General features: G+C 38.7%; 1 protein-coding gene across 13 annotated transcripts in view; it reads left to right on the top strand.

Annotated features, from left to right (window-relative positions):
- Nucleotides 1–17,381, top strand: part of EPB41L2 (erythrocyte membrane protein band 4.1 like 2) — a 191,727-nt gene that overhangs the window by 157,436 nt on the left and 16,910 nt on the right. For 5 of the 13 annotated variants that reach the window (XM_036221691.1, XM_036221669.1, XM_036221670.1 and 2 more), the window contains 8 exons: nt 126–272; nt 1,583–1,684; nt 6,638–6,691; nt 6,894–7,460; nt 9,229–9,351; nt 11,167–11,265; nt 12,958–13,038; nt 17,030–17,140. In XM_036221691.1, the coding sequence (XP_036077584.1) occupies nt 126–272; nt 1,583–1,684; nt 6,638–6,691; nt 6,894–7,460; nt 9,229–9,351; nt 11,167–11,265; nt 12,958–13,038; nt 17,030–17,134 (1,278 nt within the window). In that variant the 3' untranslated portion in view covers nt 17,135–17,140. Of the gene's footprint in view, nt 1–125; nt 273–1,582; nt 1,685–5,123; nt 5,277–6,637; nt 6,692–6,893; nt 7,461–9,228; nt 9,352–11,166; nt 11,266–12,957; nt 13,039–17,029; nt 17,141–17,381 lie in introns of all 13 variants that reach the window. The other 8 variants (XM_036221697.1, XM_036221695.1, XM_036221717.1 and 5 more) reach the window with 6 other exon arrangements.

The following is a 17,381-nucleotide window of genomic DNA, read 5'->3' as shown; positions in this document are numbered from 1 at the left end:
CTTTGTCTTTTTTTTTTTTTTTTTTGGTTTTATTTTTTATTTTTGTCCTACTGGGTTTTTTTTTTTTCCTTTTGGATTCCCCGAACCCCGAACCCCCTTGCCTTTATCGCATTACATATCGCTAGGACCTGGATAAGGCCCAGGAGGACATACTGAAACATCAGGCTAGCATTAGTGAACTCAAGCGCAATTTTATGGAATCCACACCTGAGCCGCGCCCTAATGAATGGGAAAAACGACGTATCACACCTCTGTCCCTACAGACACAAGGGGTATGTCATTAGCTATTTGTTGGCTATTATGTCTCACTCCAGCTCTTCAGTTAAACTCTTATGTTAATCTCGGGAAGTTACCAAATGTTCTCATTTAGTTGTTTGTTGTTGTTTTAAATGTAATTGCTAACAGTTTTTTAAAATACTAAATATTTATTAACAAATGTAATACACATTGACCTAGTTCTTAGGTAAATTGTATGAGTTTCAAAATACTCTTGAAATAGTTTCAGAATAACAATTTTATTATAGTAAATTAGTGGCAATCAATTGTTAGAAACCGACTTTATATGGTATTTAATAGTAAGCTTTTCAGATGTTAATTTCTGAAATAAGAAAGTTTACTTAATAAATAATGTAGATCATATTTAGAATGGTTTAAGGTCATTACTGTGAAACAACAAATGAGTTAAACTTAGCTTTAAAGACTGATGAATCCTGTTGAAAACTTGCAGAATGTTATATCTTACATTTTAATACTGAAATGTCCTAGTAATGAAATGTAGTCCAGTGTTTTAAAACATTTTCGACTATAACGTCTCTTCAAACCCTTTACTTCCATGATTTACTTCTCCCCACCACCAATATCAGTATTACCTTTAGAATATATTCTCAAAATATTGCTACATTCCTTTCTATCTACATCTGTTCTTATGTTCTAAAATCTCTCCTTTTATCAGCCAAGAACTTCCATGGGCTCATTTATTGTACTTGAGGAGACAATGATTATACTACATTTAATACACATTTTAAAAAGTATATAAAGGTGTTATCATCCAATTTCATCCTTTCCTTTGTGCTACATTTCTCACTTCTCTTTAAGTTCATCATCAAGTCTGGCTTGAATGTTGCCAAATTGGAGACTTTTGATTTAGATAGTCTCATTCTATTTTTATTCACCTTTTCTTAAAAAGCAAAACTGTTAGTTACTTTACGTTTTTGACAGTGAAAGGAAAATAGCTCTTTAAGAACAGATGAGCAAAGGTAATTGCTGAAACTGAAAAAAAAAAACAACTTTTGAAATTATTAAGATTTAAAACACCATGGTAAAGTCATATGAAGTTGTGTACAAATTAAATTCTCGTTTTTTGATTTCTCGAAGTTACTAATGTTTATATTTCAGCAATGGACTCTAGAGTGTTGTGTTTTCTAGAGAAACAGTGTGTGTCATGCTAAGATTTTGGCCTCCCTGAATGTGCAGCTTCATCTGGTTTGTTGCGCTGACCCACACAGTTTCTTTATGTTTATGTTGCTGTCGATGTGATGTACTTGTCTTATTTGTTGATTATGTCTATTGTTTAAAACAATAGAGAAAAGGAGACCATCTTTTCAAGGATATTTTATCCATGAAGGAGAAGCATCAGATGGCGGCAACACGGACAGTGGAAGAAAAGGCCCAGGAGGCAGACAAGGTGTTCACCTTGCACCCTTAGATCTGCTCTTGCTTCCTCTTTTCCTTTTATTTCCGTGCACAGGATTAGATACTTTTTTTTTTCTTATGTATCAACCTAAGTTTTTTAGAAATAATTTTTGGGCATAAAAAGTTAAATCTCCATGTATAAGAGTAGAGGATCATTAGGTGAGATATTGCACAAGTATTTTATTTGGAAATCCACTATTTGAAATGAAGACATGTCAACTAATTTGGTTGATAAATGACCCCTAATTTCGATATATGTGGCTGGCAGTTGGGAAACCATGACTTCATGTGAGAATGCGCTTCATGTACAATGCTCGTGCACACTGTGGTGGTGTTAAACTCTGTTGGATTTAGGTTACTAGTTTACTAATTACATTTGGAAACTTTTTTAATTTTCATTTTTAAGATTTTTAATGGGAGGAAAGATTTTGGTGTACCACAGCAGCCCCTCAGATCTCTCTCTGTGCTCCTGCGTATACAAAATATCTGGCATTATTAAGAAGTTATCTTTCTGTTGCTTTTACATTCTTATTCTTCTGTTTCCACTGATTTTGCTTAGCCAGCTAGTCTGACTATTAATTTCTGGGACTTGAGAGAGCTTAGAGTCTATTGGAGGTAGACATGTAAATTGGTAATTAGAAAATTTGGGGTGCTAAGAAGGAAGAGTTGAGAAAATGGAATAACAGTGTTGGGTTGGAAGTTGCTGGGGTAAGGTTGCTGTATTGTGTGGTCAGGAAGAGCTAGCATTTGAGTTGAGACCTTATTTATTGATGGCAAGGTGACAATTTTCCATGTGTAAGAAAGAGCAAATTCAACAGCTCCAAGGCAGGAACCAGTTAAAAGGACTGAATGACCAAATGAGAAGGGTTTAGGACCTATCAAGGAGGTCAGACCCCAGATCCTGTTAGGGTCCTAAAGACCATATTGACAGTTTGGAATTGTATTACAGGAGTGGTAGGACACCATTGTCTTGCTTTAAACTATATAATGACATAATCCATTGGATCTGACTGGCATCCTTCTGAAGCTAGCTGGATGAGCAATGGATCACAGGAGATAATACTGAAAGCAAAGATCAGGAATAAGGAAAAAGTGTTTCCCTTCCACGAAATTCTGATTTTGTTAATCAGTTGAGACCATTATTCATCAGAACATACAGTGGGGTAGGAGAGGAGGCAACCTAAATGGAAGATGAAGTCTTGTCCTACTGGAATTTGAGATGTAGTGGAGGTGAAACATTTCCAGAATGCTGCAAATGAGAAAGATAATGTCATCAAGCTAAACCAAGTGGCATATTTATATACTCTAAATGTTAGCGTGAAATCCCATAGCCAATTAGACTCTGTGTGAAATAACTTTAATATCACGTTTTAAAATATGTATTTTTAAAACTTTAGAAGCATGTCAAATGGTATATTTGATCAATTTAATGTTCTTTTACTTTTTGCAGTAGGACACTTTGGTGAAGATGTTTAAAATGATCACTTTTCTGGATGTCATGGTTTGGAAATGTACAATATAAAATATGATGTTGTAGAAGCTACACTAAAGTGACATTACATGAAATTTAAATCTGGAGTTTACCCACTATTAAGCTTCTCAATGGCTTATCTGCACTTGAAGTTACAGCCTTTTTCTTATTTTTTCCCTCACTAGCACACGAAGGAAAATACATATTTGACATACATATGGATTATTGTAACCGCTATCATCCATTCATCTGTTCACCCAACGCTTATTGACCACTTGGCGATGTATTCACTCTCCTCCCACCCCCCAGCAAATAACCTATTACTACTGTTAGTTGACAGAGTGTGAGCAGTTAAGTCTACGGGAGTGTTTTGTTTTTTAGCGGAATATCTTATAAATTTACGTCTTTGTCGCATCCTCATTTTGCTACTGATTTTGCAGGGTTTCTTGATTATCTTTAAATTATAATCCTTAATGAAATGTAAAATAAACAATTATGTGTGAGTATAATTTGACCAAATTTTCTAAATTTCTATAATAATGGGTTTAGAGATTTATATATTAAAAGAAAAAAGTAGTAGTTTCTTGTTTAAATACATCAAACTTTCAAAGTAGTTTTAGTTCGAATACGAATAATTTTGAAATTAGGGCAGAAAATTGGAAACCAAATCACTTAATCTTTAATAGGTAAATAACTCTATTGTATAGCCTCTTATGTGTTGAGAGAATTATGGCATATTTAAATTCGTGTAATCTCTCACAAAGATATTTTATTGAATAATTAAATGCATGACACTTATTTAAACTCCCCGGTGATCTCTTACTGGGAAGGACACCCTCTCTACCCACTCAACCCCCAGGAGTGGAGTAATTATGGAGATTGTAATTAAGTTGAATTAGTCCATTAGCGTTTTTTCTCTCCTGAATATTGTGAATGCTTATGCTCGTGGCCCTCTTCATCTTATTGTCCCTGTTCCTCAACTGCTCCTACTACACCATCCCAAGGGGCATCCCAGTCACTCGTTCATCAAGGTCTCTGAGCAGTGGGTTTATTAGGAAGTACACCTGCATACTTCTGACATGAGGTGAAGCTTCACGGTGACTCTTTGCTGTTGGCATTCCAGGTGCCTGGGACAGTCCCCAGCTTTCCTGCTGTGCCCTACCAGGCAGGCAGGGACCATTGCTTAAGGGCCAGAAACGTAAAGTTCAAATTTGCCTTAATAGTTTTTCAAAAACAGATGATTTTAACATGGCTCACTGAGTTTTCACCTGAGTTTGTCTTCCTATTTAGAATTCTTTTCTTTACCTATTTCTTATTGGGGGAAAAAAAAAAGTACTGTTTTCTTCATTCCACACCATATTTGGCACGTCCGTGGGAATTTCTGCGGGTTGCAGTCACGACACTTGCTGTACAGTTAAAGTGGTGTGGAGAAGGGAGAGGATCTAGGAGTTGGAATGGTTGGGGGACGTTGTACATGAAATATGGGACATTAAGTGGACCTCAGAGAGATGACAAAATTGGCAAGGCCCAGAGTACGTAAGGGAAAGGCATTGGAGACAGGCAGCTGGGTCACCCAAGCTATGACATAGGAATGGGCGTTTCAAGTATAGAGGCCCCTGTGCATAGAGAGGCTCACACCACAAAGCTGCCTCAGAAATAGACAAAACGGTGTTTGTGATTGAAACTTTATGACACATCAAGGAGTTGTAGCTGTTTTCCATAGGTTAGAGCTATCAAAGAGTCTCAAGCTATCAGAGTCTCAAGCAGTGTGGAAAGGTGGTACTCAGATAAACCACCACATGTGCCTGCTACAGAATCTTTCAGTATCCTCACCTGTCTTTCAATTTATGCCATTCTGTGATTTTTTTTCTTGTGTAACCTCTCCTTTCTTTTAATAGGTCACTGCTGTCTAGTCTGGCTTACTGTTAATTCTTTGCTCTTCCTTTTCTGACTTCTCTAGAGCCTAGAAGAGGAGATAACATCAATTTTGTTTAGTGAAAAGGGCTTTTCTGATAGCATGAAAGCCACCACTTGGACAGCAGAGGGCACTGTTGTGAACTGTAATGCTCCTTCTGAAAAGCTTTCTTCCTCGCCCTTCTCACAGTTGCTTGAGGTGCATTTTACTTTGTTTCCCCTGTTTTTAAAAGCCACATATGAGAGTAATTTTTAGTTTTCAAAAATTCAGGAACCCTTCCACTCAGTGCTTTCACCAATTTCATTGGTGAAATGAATTCTTCCTGGGAGAAACTTTAAGAAATAATGACTGAATTTGAATTTAAGGAAAAGAAAAAGATTGGATGTTTCTCCTACCTCTTTTGGGTCCCTCCTTACCCATCTCCCCCAGAAAAATCTGCCTAAATTCAGAGAATCATTTGAACCAGCTCAGATTGAGAATTGTTAATATGTGGAGGTAAAGCTTCAACCAGGTATTAGAAACTCTAAGTATGCTTTGCAGAATTAAAAGTATTCAAAGCCTTAAATGTCTTTCAGGCATCTTCTGATGGCTTACTACTTTAAAAAATTCTGTTTACATGAAAAATTTGACGTGCCTGCCATTCTCAGTGAAGTAATCATTTCCGTTTTTTTTTTTTTTTTTTTTTTTAATGAGCCTAAGGGATTCCTTGAACTTGGGCAGAACCCATCCAACCATTTGAGGTTGAATAATAATAATAATTCATTGACCTGTAAAATAGTGAACATTTAGATACTACACTACTTAACTAGATTTACTCCCAAGAAGTAGATGTCTACAGGGGCCAGGCATGAGCATCTCCATATAAAGTTGGTTCATTTCAGTTTTCAAAGATGCTAGAGAAGAAGCTAAACTCAAAGAGAAAACACTTGGGGTCATTATTGACTTCCACCCTAATGTTATATAATATCCCTTTTGCTGATCCGTAGTACAGTTTGGGATGTATTCTAGATTATATGTATTATTCCTTCCCATTCCATTTTGGAACAACTATTTTTATGTTAATAGTTATCTGAGACCAACTATAAAAGCAAGTTAAAGCTGTTTTTTAAATGAGCCAGCAGAAAACAAAGGTTCTCTCTTATTAGCACTATATTTATTTAGGAATCAGGGTTTCAGACAGGCCGTATAGTCTGATTAAGGTCAAAACTCTTTGCTGAAAGGTTTTCTAAGTTTCAGAATTTATACTTTAAAACAATTGATAAGCTTAGTGTAATTCCAGTTTTTTTCCCTACCTTGTCAACTATGTAAGTAGAGCTTATAGGTATAACTTTAATAGAAGCACTTTATTTCTTTGGGAGGAGGCTGGCTGTTTTGTGTTTTTGTTTCCTTTTGAAAACTTTTTGCATTTGTCTTGATTGTCTTTTATGTGACCTTGAGCAAAGGTTTTCGTAGGTGTTGATTCTTAGTGTTCTGTCTTTGCAGTGTCAGATGTTTGCTTTGGTGGGTGTTGAAGTATATCTTTATTGATTTTGTGTCCTCGGTTGCTTTTTGTTCCGCAGAAACGCGCCCCCGAGCCAGAAGGGCCTTGCACTGGAGCCAGCGATGCTGCGAAGGTCCTCCCCCTTTTCCATTTAACACCATTGCTTGATGCTTCTGACACCCCTCACGTGTTCCCTGCTTCCCTTTCAGTCAGCCATCATAATCATCTTTGCTTTTCTCCATTACATGAGCCTACCATCAGTTAATTTTGGTTTCCATCATTTTCATTCATTCATATATTTTTGTTTTCCCTCATCCATTTTTTTTTTTGTGCAGAGTTCACATGAGACTCTGAATGTAGTGGAGGAGAAGAAGCAGGCAGAGGTTGGGAAAGACGAAAAAGTAATCACTGAAGAAATGAACGGTAAAGAGATATCACCTGGGAGTGGTCCCGGGGCGATCCGTAAGGCAGAGCCCCTGACCCAGAAAGACTCCACCTCCCTGTCTTCTGAGAGCAGCAGCAGCAGTGAGAGCGAGGAGGAGGAAGACATGAGAGAGTACCGGCCCCACCTCCGTGCGACCGAGGACACCATAAAGGAAGAACAGGAGGAATATGAAGAAGAGGTGGAGGAAGAAGCCGGCCGAGCAGCCAAGGTAGTAGAGAGGGAGGAACCAGTGCCAGAAGCCAGCCCAGGCAGACGAGCAGGTGCCAGTGTCAGCACAGTAGAAACAGTGGCCCAGGAAATTGTAGTTGCCCCAAAGATATCTGCAGAGAAGAGTGTACATGAAGGCGCTATTAAGCAAGACATGAGTGAAGAAACAGAGGACGAGCAACATAAAGTTAACGGAGAGGTGTCTCATGTTGACATTGATGTTTTGCCACAAATTATATGTTGTTCAGAGGTAAATGGGAGACTCAAGCGGGAGCTAAACTCTGGAGCTCTTTCTCAGGTGGACAACACCTGCCTTTCTTCTTCTCCTGTTCTCCCAATTCTCCTTCAGCTTTTTTCAGCAAGATTCTGGTTTTGATCTCTCATGGGAGGAAGGGGGGAGCACTGCTTTGTAGATTTTCTGCCAGCATGGGCGTGGTTTGCTAGCTGCTTTACCGCCACTGGATCACCTGACAGTAAACTTTCCCACCACCGCCAAGTCATCTTTTCATTCTCGTTTCACACTTAAGTTTTTCTTTGCATGTTCTGGATGTTTTCAGCTTTTTGTCTTCAGTTGCACTGCTTCTCCTACTAAATGGCTTTTTCGTTGATTTAATTAGAAAAGTGTGTATGTGTTGTTGAAAAGTGGTCACTTTGAGTGTGTGTGCTACTGTCATCATGACTGGGTTTGACTTTTTGGCTCATTCTCTCTTCAATTTAAGATTTTTAGAAGTGGCAGCAGGCTCTGATTACCATGGTGTTCTGAATTCAACATCTGGCAGTGATGAAAACAGTATTTCTTGAATACCACCGTGATTTCCGTTTTTAGGTTCCAGGGATTGTATGATTTGGCGAGAGCCTTTTCTTTCCTTTTAGGCAGCCAGAGGCTAGACTGTTTAATAAGAGATTACTCTTCTTTCTTCATTCTGTCCTATCATCAATTCTGGGTTATTCGCAAGTCAATCACGTATTGTGGATATGCGTCTTTTCTTTTTCCTCTATAAGAAAGAGAGCTTTTCACACTCCTCTTACTTAGATTAAGTCTTGGTCTCTAGGTGCAGTTACAGTTGTGCTAAGGGAGGATGAACTTGCATGTGAAAGTTTCTTAATTTTAAAACTAAATGCTCACCATATAAGAATTATCCATATTTGTTCTCTTTGATGTTACTTTAAACATGCCTGTTTTGCTTTAGAGAAGACATTTCAAGAGTCTTGGAACGCTCTGAACATTTTCCACGTTTATATATGCTTATTCCTCTTTAATTATACGTGGGAATTTTCTCTTACAGAAACTGCTGTCGTATTTTGGTAGTAGTAGTATAGGCTGGTGCTGTATTAGACATATATGGTCAGCAGACTGCAGTGTTAATAGGCTGTGAACCTCTTCTTTAAAGTTTTTAATTGTTCAAAGCATTAATGGTGGGCTAGTGCTAGATATAACAGTTTAATTTATGTAATAGAGAAGAAACACTTTTAGACAAGTATAATTGAAAATAATCATATTCAACACTATTTCTTCTGAAAATGGCATTTCCTTGTCAATAGGGCGGAAGGGCTTTTGGGAGAAAAGAGCAAATCTTAGCCTACCTATGGTGTGCTAGTTAGAGGCAGTGTACCTTCGAACAAACCATGTGGTTCTTTAAACTTCAGTAAAAATCAAGGCAGATCACTTCAGGTAGTTCGTTCTGTTTTGCTTTCAATTTTATTGTTACTTGCCGTAAGCTAAAATATATGTATCGTTGTGTACTAGGCTTGACATGTACGTAGTTTGGGACTATCATAATTCGAAGAAGCATACCATAATTAATGCAGCCATTATGTTAATTTATTCTGATCATATATATGTATATGTGTATATATATGATATTTGAAGGAAAGTTTTGTTTTAGATTATTTACATCTACTCTTTTGTGCATGAGTGCGTGTTTGGATATATTTCTCACAATTATTTTCGAAGGCTCCATTAAGTACTTTTACATCATTACCTCTAGAATTTATTTTTCCTTTCCTTTCCACCTTAGCCACCAGTGGTAAAAACAGAGATGGTAACAATTTCTGATGCCTCACAAAGGACAGAAATCTCCACCAAGGAAGTCCCTATTGTCCAAACTGAGACCAAAACCATCACATATGAGTCTCCACAGGTACTAAAGCTCTAGATTTGGACTGTTTGAGTTCTTTTTGTTACTCAGTCTGATTCTGTTTTCATTCTATCCTGTCCTAGTTTACATGTTTCTGACTTTGACATAGCTTTTTATGTCTCCGTTCTATAATTGAACCTCAACAACATAATTTGCTCTGTTGCTTCTTAGACTGAGATAGAGAGCTGCAATCAAATTGATGACCCAGTAATTATGTGAGGAAAGCATACATATGTTCATTTAGGACAGGCAGTACCAATCTTGTTCATATTATTGCAAGCCATTTCTGGCCTGATATACCCAGGAATGTTTTTGTACACTTGGGAAACTGATCATCTTATGAAGTTTATTGGATATGATGTAATTTGTAGCTTTGTAGGGTTTAGGCCCTCCCCCCATCAACTCCATGAAGATAAATCCAGTCAACTCACTCTCGCTTACAAGTCTACACACCCTACATACACATATCTGTGCTTCTTCATGTGAGATTCTCTTCTGAAGACATGTCATCGTTCTTATATAAATGTAATACTGTCCGTCTAAATAATTATCAGATTTGTTGGTTTGATTTTAGATATCAGATGTTGATTCCATAAAGATGTGAAATAAGCATTAAGATACTTAACCTTAAGGGTAACGTAAAAGAGGAGAAGGTGTCATTCAAAATGGAACGGTTTCGAAATTTATATATATAATTGTTTTCTCAACTGAGAAACTTAGTGTGCATAGTAAGATTGTACCAAGGTGAAGAATGGCAGATTGTTATCCTCTCAGATTACTTTTTTCCAAGGTTTAATGTATGCATAGGTGAACTGTTCCTCAGAATGATTTTTGATACGTTATCTTAAATGTATGTAATATGCATAGATCCCACATAAGCACAAACAGGTTTTTTATGAATGGGGGTGGTGGGAAAGCATGTACTCCTGTGTTTCTGTGATGGTAAGTGCCCACATAAAGAAGTACATTGTGTGGACCAAGTTCAGGAGAGAGTTCCTCTTAACAAATGAAAAAGGCTCTGGACCTTCTGGTTATTTCCTTGTGTCAGTCTCAGGAAAGAGGAGGCAAATATAGTTGGTGATCTTAACATAAACTATTAGGATATTAATTTTCTTTATTATTTATGCTAGTAAACTCCAGAACTTTCTACCTTTTCTAGTATCAAAGCAAACAAGTTAAAACCTATTTAGAGATATCATTGGATTTATATATGACGTATATATGTATGTAGAGAGAGCACATGTATGCATATGTATTGAAATATATGTCCCCATGTATATGCTTACAACACAAACTATTGTAGGAACAGTGTCATTTTTTAAAAATCTACTTATTGATAAGGAAATAACAAAATCATGCGAGTTTAAGTCTACTATAGTCAGGTTTTGTTGCTTAGATATCTGAGAAAATGTGTATTTTTACCCACCTGTGCTTAAACAACAACAAAATCAGCACTTCTGGTCACTGGAAACTTCTTTGCCTGATTCGCTAGTTCTTTTTTGAGCTTCTACAAACAACCTTCAGTCAAATTCTCTCCTGTAGCTTTCAGTCCCACCTTCTACTTCCACTCTTCCTTTTTTCTCTCTCCCTATGTATGGGGTTTGCCTCTCCATGTGCATTTAGCCTTTGCCTTTACTCTCTTTAAATGCTAGCCAACCTCCTGGTCAGTTAATTACCACTATAAACATGCAAGGGCAGGTAGCATCTTCTGCCAACTGCAAAGATTTTAAAAGATGCATATTCGATGGGGAAGGGTCTTTTCTGAAAACATAATGGACGTTAAGCATTGCTTTGTATTTTTCCCCCAACTATCCAAAGATTGATGGCGGGGCTGGTGGTGACTCGGGCACGTTACTGACCGCACAAACCATCACTTCTGAGTCCGTGTCGACAACAACAACCACACACATCACCAAGGTAAAGCAATCCAGGGGAATCCTAGGGAGAGGATGGTACATTGCAAACAGGATCTTTTCTGAATTGTTTCTTTGTTCCTATACACACTTCAAAGTGATACACAGACAGTGCCAGTGGAATAAAAATGCCTACATTTAAAGTATCCAAGCAATTGACAAATGTATTTAAATCAAATTGCAGTTTTGTAAAGTACAAGGGGGTAAAAATATGTTATGAGTAGCTATACCTAAGATAACTAGCTGTAACAGAGAATTTAATAAAAGTGGAAGCACTAAAGGCTGGTAAGTACAAATGAGCCCTCTTAACTGAAGCAAGTGAGTGAAAACTTATCATTCAGAATTTTCAACAGTTTGTTCAAATAATGTAAATTTTCCCTCATTGATTTAAAATACTTGTATGTTGACGTGGGGCATTTTTCCAGATCATTTTCTAAATGTTTAATACCAGATGACCAGTGATTCTCAAAGTATGGTCTCTGGACTAGCAGCGGCAGCCTCACCTGGGGACTAACTAGAAGCGTGATACTGTGGCCCCACTCCGGACCTACTGACACCTTGGGTGTGTTTTAAGAAGCCCTTCGTGTGATTCTGATGCATGCCGAAGTCATCACATTTCTCTCTCCAGCCTTATTTTCAAGTATTTCCTTTTGCTTCTACTTTTCACACTTGGTTAGTGCTTGAAGGTCTTAAATATATCCTTCGTGCTTTCCTCACCCCATATTTCAACCAAAAAAAAACCTTTGTAAATTAAAAATATGTCGCATAGATGCAAGATGGTATTGGTGTACATTTTAAAATATATCCAATTATTAAGACCTGGTGATAAGCCTTGTTTCTTATGGTAAAGTGAAGTCGCTTGTGACATAATGTGTAAATTTATCAGAGGTCTAGAAGTTGGTATATGCTCTCTCAGCAATGTGTGGATTTTGCTCACTGTCTCTTTAGGATGTCACAGGCATATGATCTCTTCGGTCTCTGTCATGCCCCAGGCCCTATTAGCTTGCTCCAAGCCAGTAACTCTGTGTGCAATTCACCTAGGAGTTCTTGCCCCCAGGTCTCATCACACAGCCTTTGTTCAGCCCTGCTCCATGTCCACATGTACAACTATGTGCAGAAACTGTAATCGAATCAAACATTGAATGACTACCTTTATAGCACTGTCTCACATCTTAATATCTTAAGCCAAATCCAAGTCCTTTTTTTATTATTGCACTAAACTACATGATTTGTATGATAAATCAAGCCCTGAAAACAATAACATTAAGCAATTTCCCAAACCTAAACAAGATACCTGAATTGTTAGAATTCCTTGTAACTTTATATAAACCAAACAATTATTTCTTCTTTTTTATTCTTTTCAAAAATTGGCCAATTGGGAGTGAAGACACTCAGGAAGTTATAATGGACTGTCTCAGTGATTATATGGATTGAATGGCAGCTCTTCTCTCTTAATCTCACCTAACTCTCGATACTATAGTTTTAAACTTGCTTGCAGTTGAGGAATACTTAAGGACGCTACCATTTTAACAAAGGGTTCTCCATCAAGCTTAAAAGTAAAGTTCCCAGAATATCAGTCTTCCCGACTCAGTGCGCATTGCCTTATGATGGTCAGAAGGTGTCCTCCGACTGTTTTCTCTGATTACGTGTAAGCATGCTTTAGTGATTGTCCTTTCTCTTTCTCTATGACCTTTAGACTGTAAAAGGTGGGATATCCGAAACAAGAATTGAGAAACGCATCGTGATCACAGGAGATGCAGATATTGATCATGACCAGGTAAAAAAGGTTCTGGTTCTGAAACTGTGTTTGTTTTCTAAGTTTTGTGCCTGCTGTCGTGCTACATCCCCGTCTTTGGCAGACCCTTCTTCCAGTGACTTGTTGATTCTACCTTCTAAGCATGGCGTAAAGGTACTTCACAGCCTAGACACAATCTGTCCTTTTAGCCTTCCTAGCACTGGATCAACATAAAACACAGATTACTCGTTATCTCCCACTGGCTTAACATGTATTTTGGGGTCAAAATAATTGATGGGATTCCTGGCAGCCATTAGATATTATGTGAGCCTGGTTTAAAGGTAAGTCATCAGTTATTAAAAAATGAATGGCACTGACTTCCAAAAAAATATCAAAAGCCACTAACTTTGACTTGGCCTACTTTAAAAAAAAGTATTTTTAGCATTAGAAAAGTTGGGCTATTTACCAGTAGGTGTTTTATTAGTATTATTGAGGGGTTGGGGAAGGTAATCTAAAGTCTTTTACAAAGTGAAAATTCACATGTATTCAGAAAAAATTTTTCAAAGAATCATGCTTCCATTCTAACATTGGGCAGAATGCATGACTTTAAAAGCAGATGATGAATGGAACCGCCAGAGACTTTGAGAGTAGCTTTTAGACAGCAGTCCCAAGGGATGATAATTATTTTTTGTTGTGTTTTCTGAGTTGATTTTTAACTCGGCTTTAAAGGAGACCAAGCTGTTTTCCTTTTACAACAACTTGAAGAAAAAGAAAAGAAATGTTCGATTGACTGGAGAATAGGAATAAATGTCCATTACTCAGCTTTAAACACAATACTGAACCTCAGGGAGGAGAATTTTAGAGAACAAAATTTCTTGTTTAAACTAGGACTCACTATATGTGACCAAAGAGAAATAGATTTCTTCTATGCCTACAAAGACAATTACCATTTTTTTTAAATCCTGTAGGCATGGTCTTCTTACCTGTTTCATATGTATTTTTTCATTCTCTTGAATTATTAGAAGTTGAAGGGTTGCCCTGACTCTGAATTTTGACTTAAGAGTACAGATTCCTAGTAGATGACTAGTACACGTGCCTGTTTACCACTGGAAGCGAATTACCTATGGGGAACCAAGCCTCCAGTTCCCGTGCAGAGGATTTTTTCTGCTCTGTTCACTGGTACACTGTTGAGTTCCTTTGACCTTAAGTTGGAGCAAACCTGTTCTTGTCCTTTTGCTTTGGGACTCTCACCCAACAAGCATTTGTTGGATTCCTGCAGCATGCTAGGCAGGAGCCCACATTCTTTGGCTTGGTGGAAAATGAAAATTGGGGTCTTCTCCCAGCCTTTATTTTTTTTTCATCTCTGTCTCTGCTGACCTTTCAGATGCCACTTTTCCTCTTAGGGGTCACCCCCAGCTTTTATTTTGTGTGCACTCTTTTTTCTTCTGGCTTATTTTAACTGAAAACTCAAATCCAGGCAGTATGGTTTCTGAAAGGCAAATAGTAAAAACACAGTCTGAAATGTTAATACCAAAACGCACCTGGTCCTAACTCACATTCGAAAACAGGTGTGGCACCGCTGCGGCGTTAGCTGTCGCTTCCGGGACACGCGCCCATTTCTGTGATGCGCTTCAGCCTGTTTTAGACCCGGGGTCAGGTATCCAATGGCAAGAATAGAGACTTTAACTCTTTTTATCCCTTTTCATGTCTAATTATGAGATAGAATAAACTTTTTTGACTAAATATAATTGTGGCTTTCAACATGCCCATCACCAGAAGCTTACAAGTTCACGTTCTCCTTAAAGCCTGTAATGCGGTGACAGAGCTGTTTAACATTAAAGGAGAGAAATCATTTCTCTGCCAAAAACTGATGTTGATCATGTAGTGACTTTAATATCACTGACACCTTTTCCAGCTCCTTGCCTACATTAAAGGAATCTTAATAGTGGAAGGGAACTCTTCATCTGAGCAAGATAGGAAAAAGGGAATCTCTTGCGCGCTGGCAAATTGAAGAGGTGTGCTTTTAGAGAAGCGTGCTTTGCGTCCCTTCACCCTGTGCCAGCCCTGACACGCTCAGCTCCAAACCGGGGAGATGGAAACAACACCGAGGTTGCTCCTCAGGGTCAGCTGTCAGCTGGGAGGTTACTGAGCAGGACCCCGTTCTAATAAAATACCTTCTCAGTTTGGCAATGCGATGTGATGGTTTTCCCACAGTCTTTATTGTTGTCAAAATCAACATTTTACAGTATTAATATCTATACTGATCCATGGAATGAAAGGAACTGATGGCAAACTGCTTTCACATGTGTTTGGAGATGATTAAAGCAGTTTTCGGTTTTACCTACTGTTCTACTAATTAAAGCATGTTTTACACGTGTTACTGTCCCATAAGCATCATGTATATTTTTGCTTGTAACAGTTACACTGCTTTAATGTAGGTAGGCCTTTGGAGCCAGCATAAAGTCATAGTATCTGATAAGTTGTCTAGAAGCGACCTCTGGCTCCCATCAGAGCATGTTCTTCCCAGCTGGGATTCCACCCCAGCATGGGGTAGACAGGTTTGATCATTCCAGTCTCCGTCTTCCCTCCGAACACACACTCACACGTGGAGAGCCGCACTCCTGTACTTCTCCCTTCCCCATTGACACCGCGGTCAGTACTCAGACGCACTCTCTGAGATGAGGTCTCCCCACTCCACTCTCGCCCTTCAGTCTCCCTGCTCTTTGCATCTGACAAACAATTGTTCCTCTGCTCAAATTGGAAGTTGGTCCCCTGTCTGAGTTCTCTCTTGTCTTGACATAGGTGAGTCGCCAGAATTTGTTCCCTAGTAGAAATTTAAGCACCCTCAAGTATCTTCCAATCTTCTATGCAAAAGTTTTTTGATGTAAAAACATTTTTTTTTGTAGGTTTACCTTTTTTTTTTTTTGTAGGATAGGCTCAGGGTTTTACTCAATAACCTTCCAGCAGGCAAAAACTATATTCCAGACAAGAAATGCAGTTGCCCCCTAAGGTGACAGAGCAACAGGGAAAATTGCACTGCTGTTTTTAAATGCATCTTTTCCTTTTGAGTTATGGTGCTCTCTAGCCCAGTAGAATTTCCTTTGTGTTAGAGATCTGTCCTAGATTTTGAGTGTTGTTCCATGGTATTTTCTTTTACTTTTCTCCCAAACTTCTTTAAACAAAATAAGATCTTTTCACTTTGCGACAGCACTCATATACTTTGCTACAATGCAGAGAAACCTAGCTGCTTTGCCCACAGCCTGGCCCAGTGGAAGGGCGCCCTGGGTTCATCGCCCTGCAGCCCACTGGCAGGATGGTCTTGAGAAAGACCCATTAACTTTTGCACCTTTGAACTATAAAAAGATATCTGTACTTTATAACCAGATGATTAATCTATATTTGGTCTTCAGCTCTACATACTGTGTGTCATTGTTGTTGCTGCATTTTGAATTGTTCTATGCCCTAGAAGTGTATAGGTATTTTTCCCGCACCATTTTAGTTCAACAAACATTTTACCTTAAGCATTTACTGAGAGCCCAGGAGAGCGAAGATGAATGAGACCTGGTCCTGCACCTTGGGGTTTTAGGTGATTGGGTAATAGCAAGTATTACCTGAGTGTACAGGGCAGGCCCTGTGCTGGATGACTTCGTGTCATTCCTTCAAGCCTAACAGCAAACCATAAAATGATCTGTATAACCTTAGCATTAGTCTCAGGTTACAGGTGGAATACTAAGGTCAGAGAAGACCCATTTTCACCAAGTCTCTTGGTGAGTGCAAGGCTGGAATTTAGAGCCAGGATGTTTCTTCTACATGTATTATTATTCAAAAGGGACAGGAAAATTGGGGACTGAAGAAATGAGGAGCATTCTCTAAAATGAACACGAGTACATTTCAAATCTTCCTGCTTCCTCAAATAAAGCAATAAAACCATCTTGGCTTGAGGGGGAATCCCTGGTGATCAGTATGCATGGATGCTCCCACCTGAGAAGGATCCTCTTCCTCTGCTGACAGTGCTCTCTCCTGACCCTGGCAGGCGCTGGCCCAGGCCATCAGGGAAGCCAGAGAACAGCACCCTGACATGTCGGTCACAAGAGTGGTGGTGCACAAAGAGACTGAGTTGGAAGAAGGGGAAGAGTAAGTTAAGGTAAGTGAGCCTGCTCTGTCTGGGGCCTTTCTCATGCCTGTTCTATGCTTCTGAACCTGCTGAGGGATGTGAAATGCACTTCTGTATCACAGTGTCTGTCTCCTGTGGTCCATTGGAATTTCCCAGCTGTATCACCCCCACTCAAGTACACCTGCTCAGGTTACCTGCATGCAATTATAGACTGTCGACTGATGGCCATATGGTGCTAATAACTGCCGTGTATTGAGGGCTGCTAATAATT

The sequence above is a fragment of the Rousettus aegyptiacus genome, unplaced genomic scaffold (assembly GCF_014176215.1).
Source record: "Rousettus aegyptiacus isolate mRouAeg1 unplaced genomic scaffold, mRouAeg1.p scaffold_m13_p_1, whole genome shotgun sequence".
Lineage (NCBI taxonomy): Eukaryota > Metazoa > Chordata > Mammalia > Chiroptera > Pteropodidae > Rousettus > Rousettus aegyptiacus.
The sequence above is the reverse complement of the archived record's forward strand: the minus strand, read 5'-3'. Positions and strand labels throughout refer to the sequence as shown.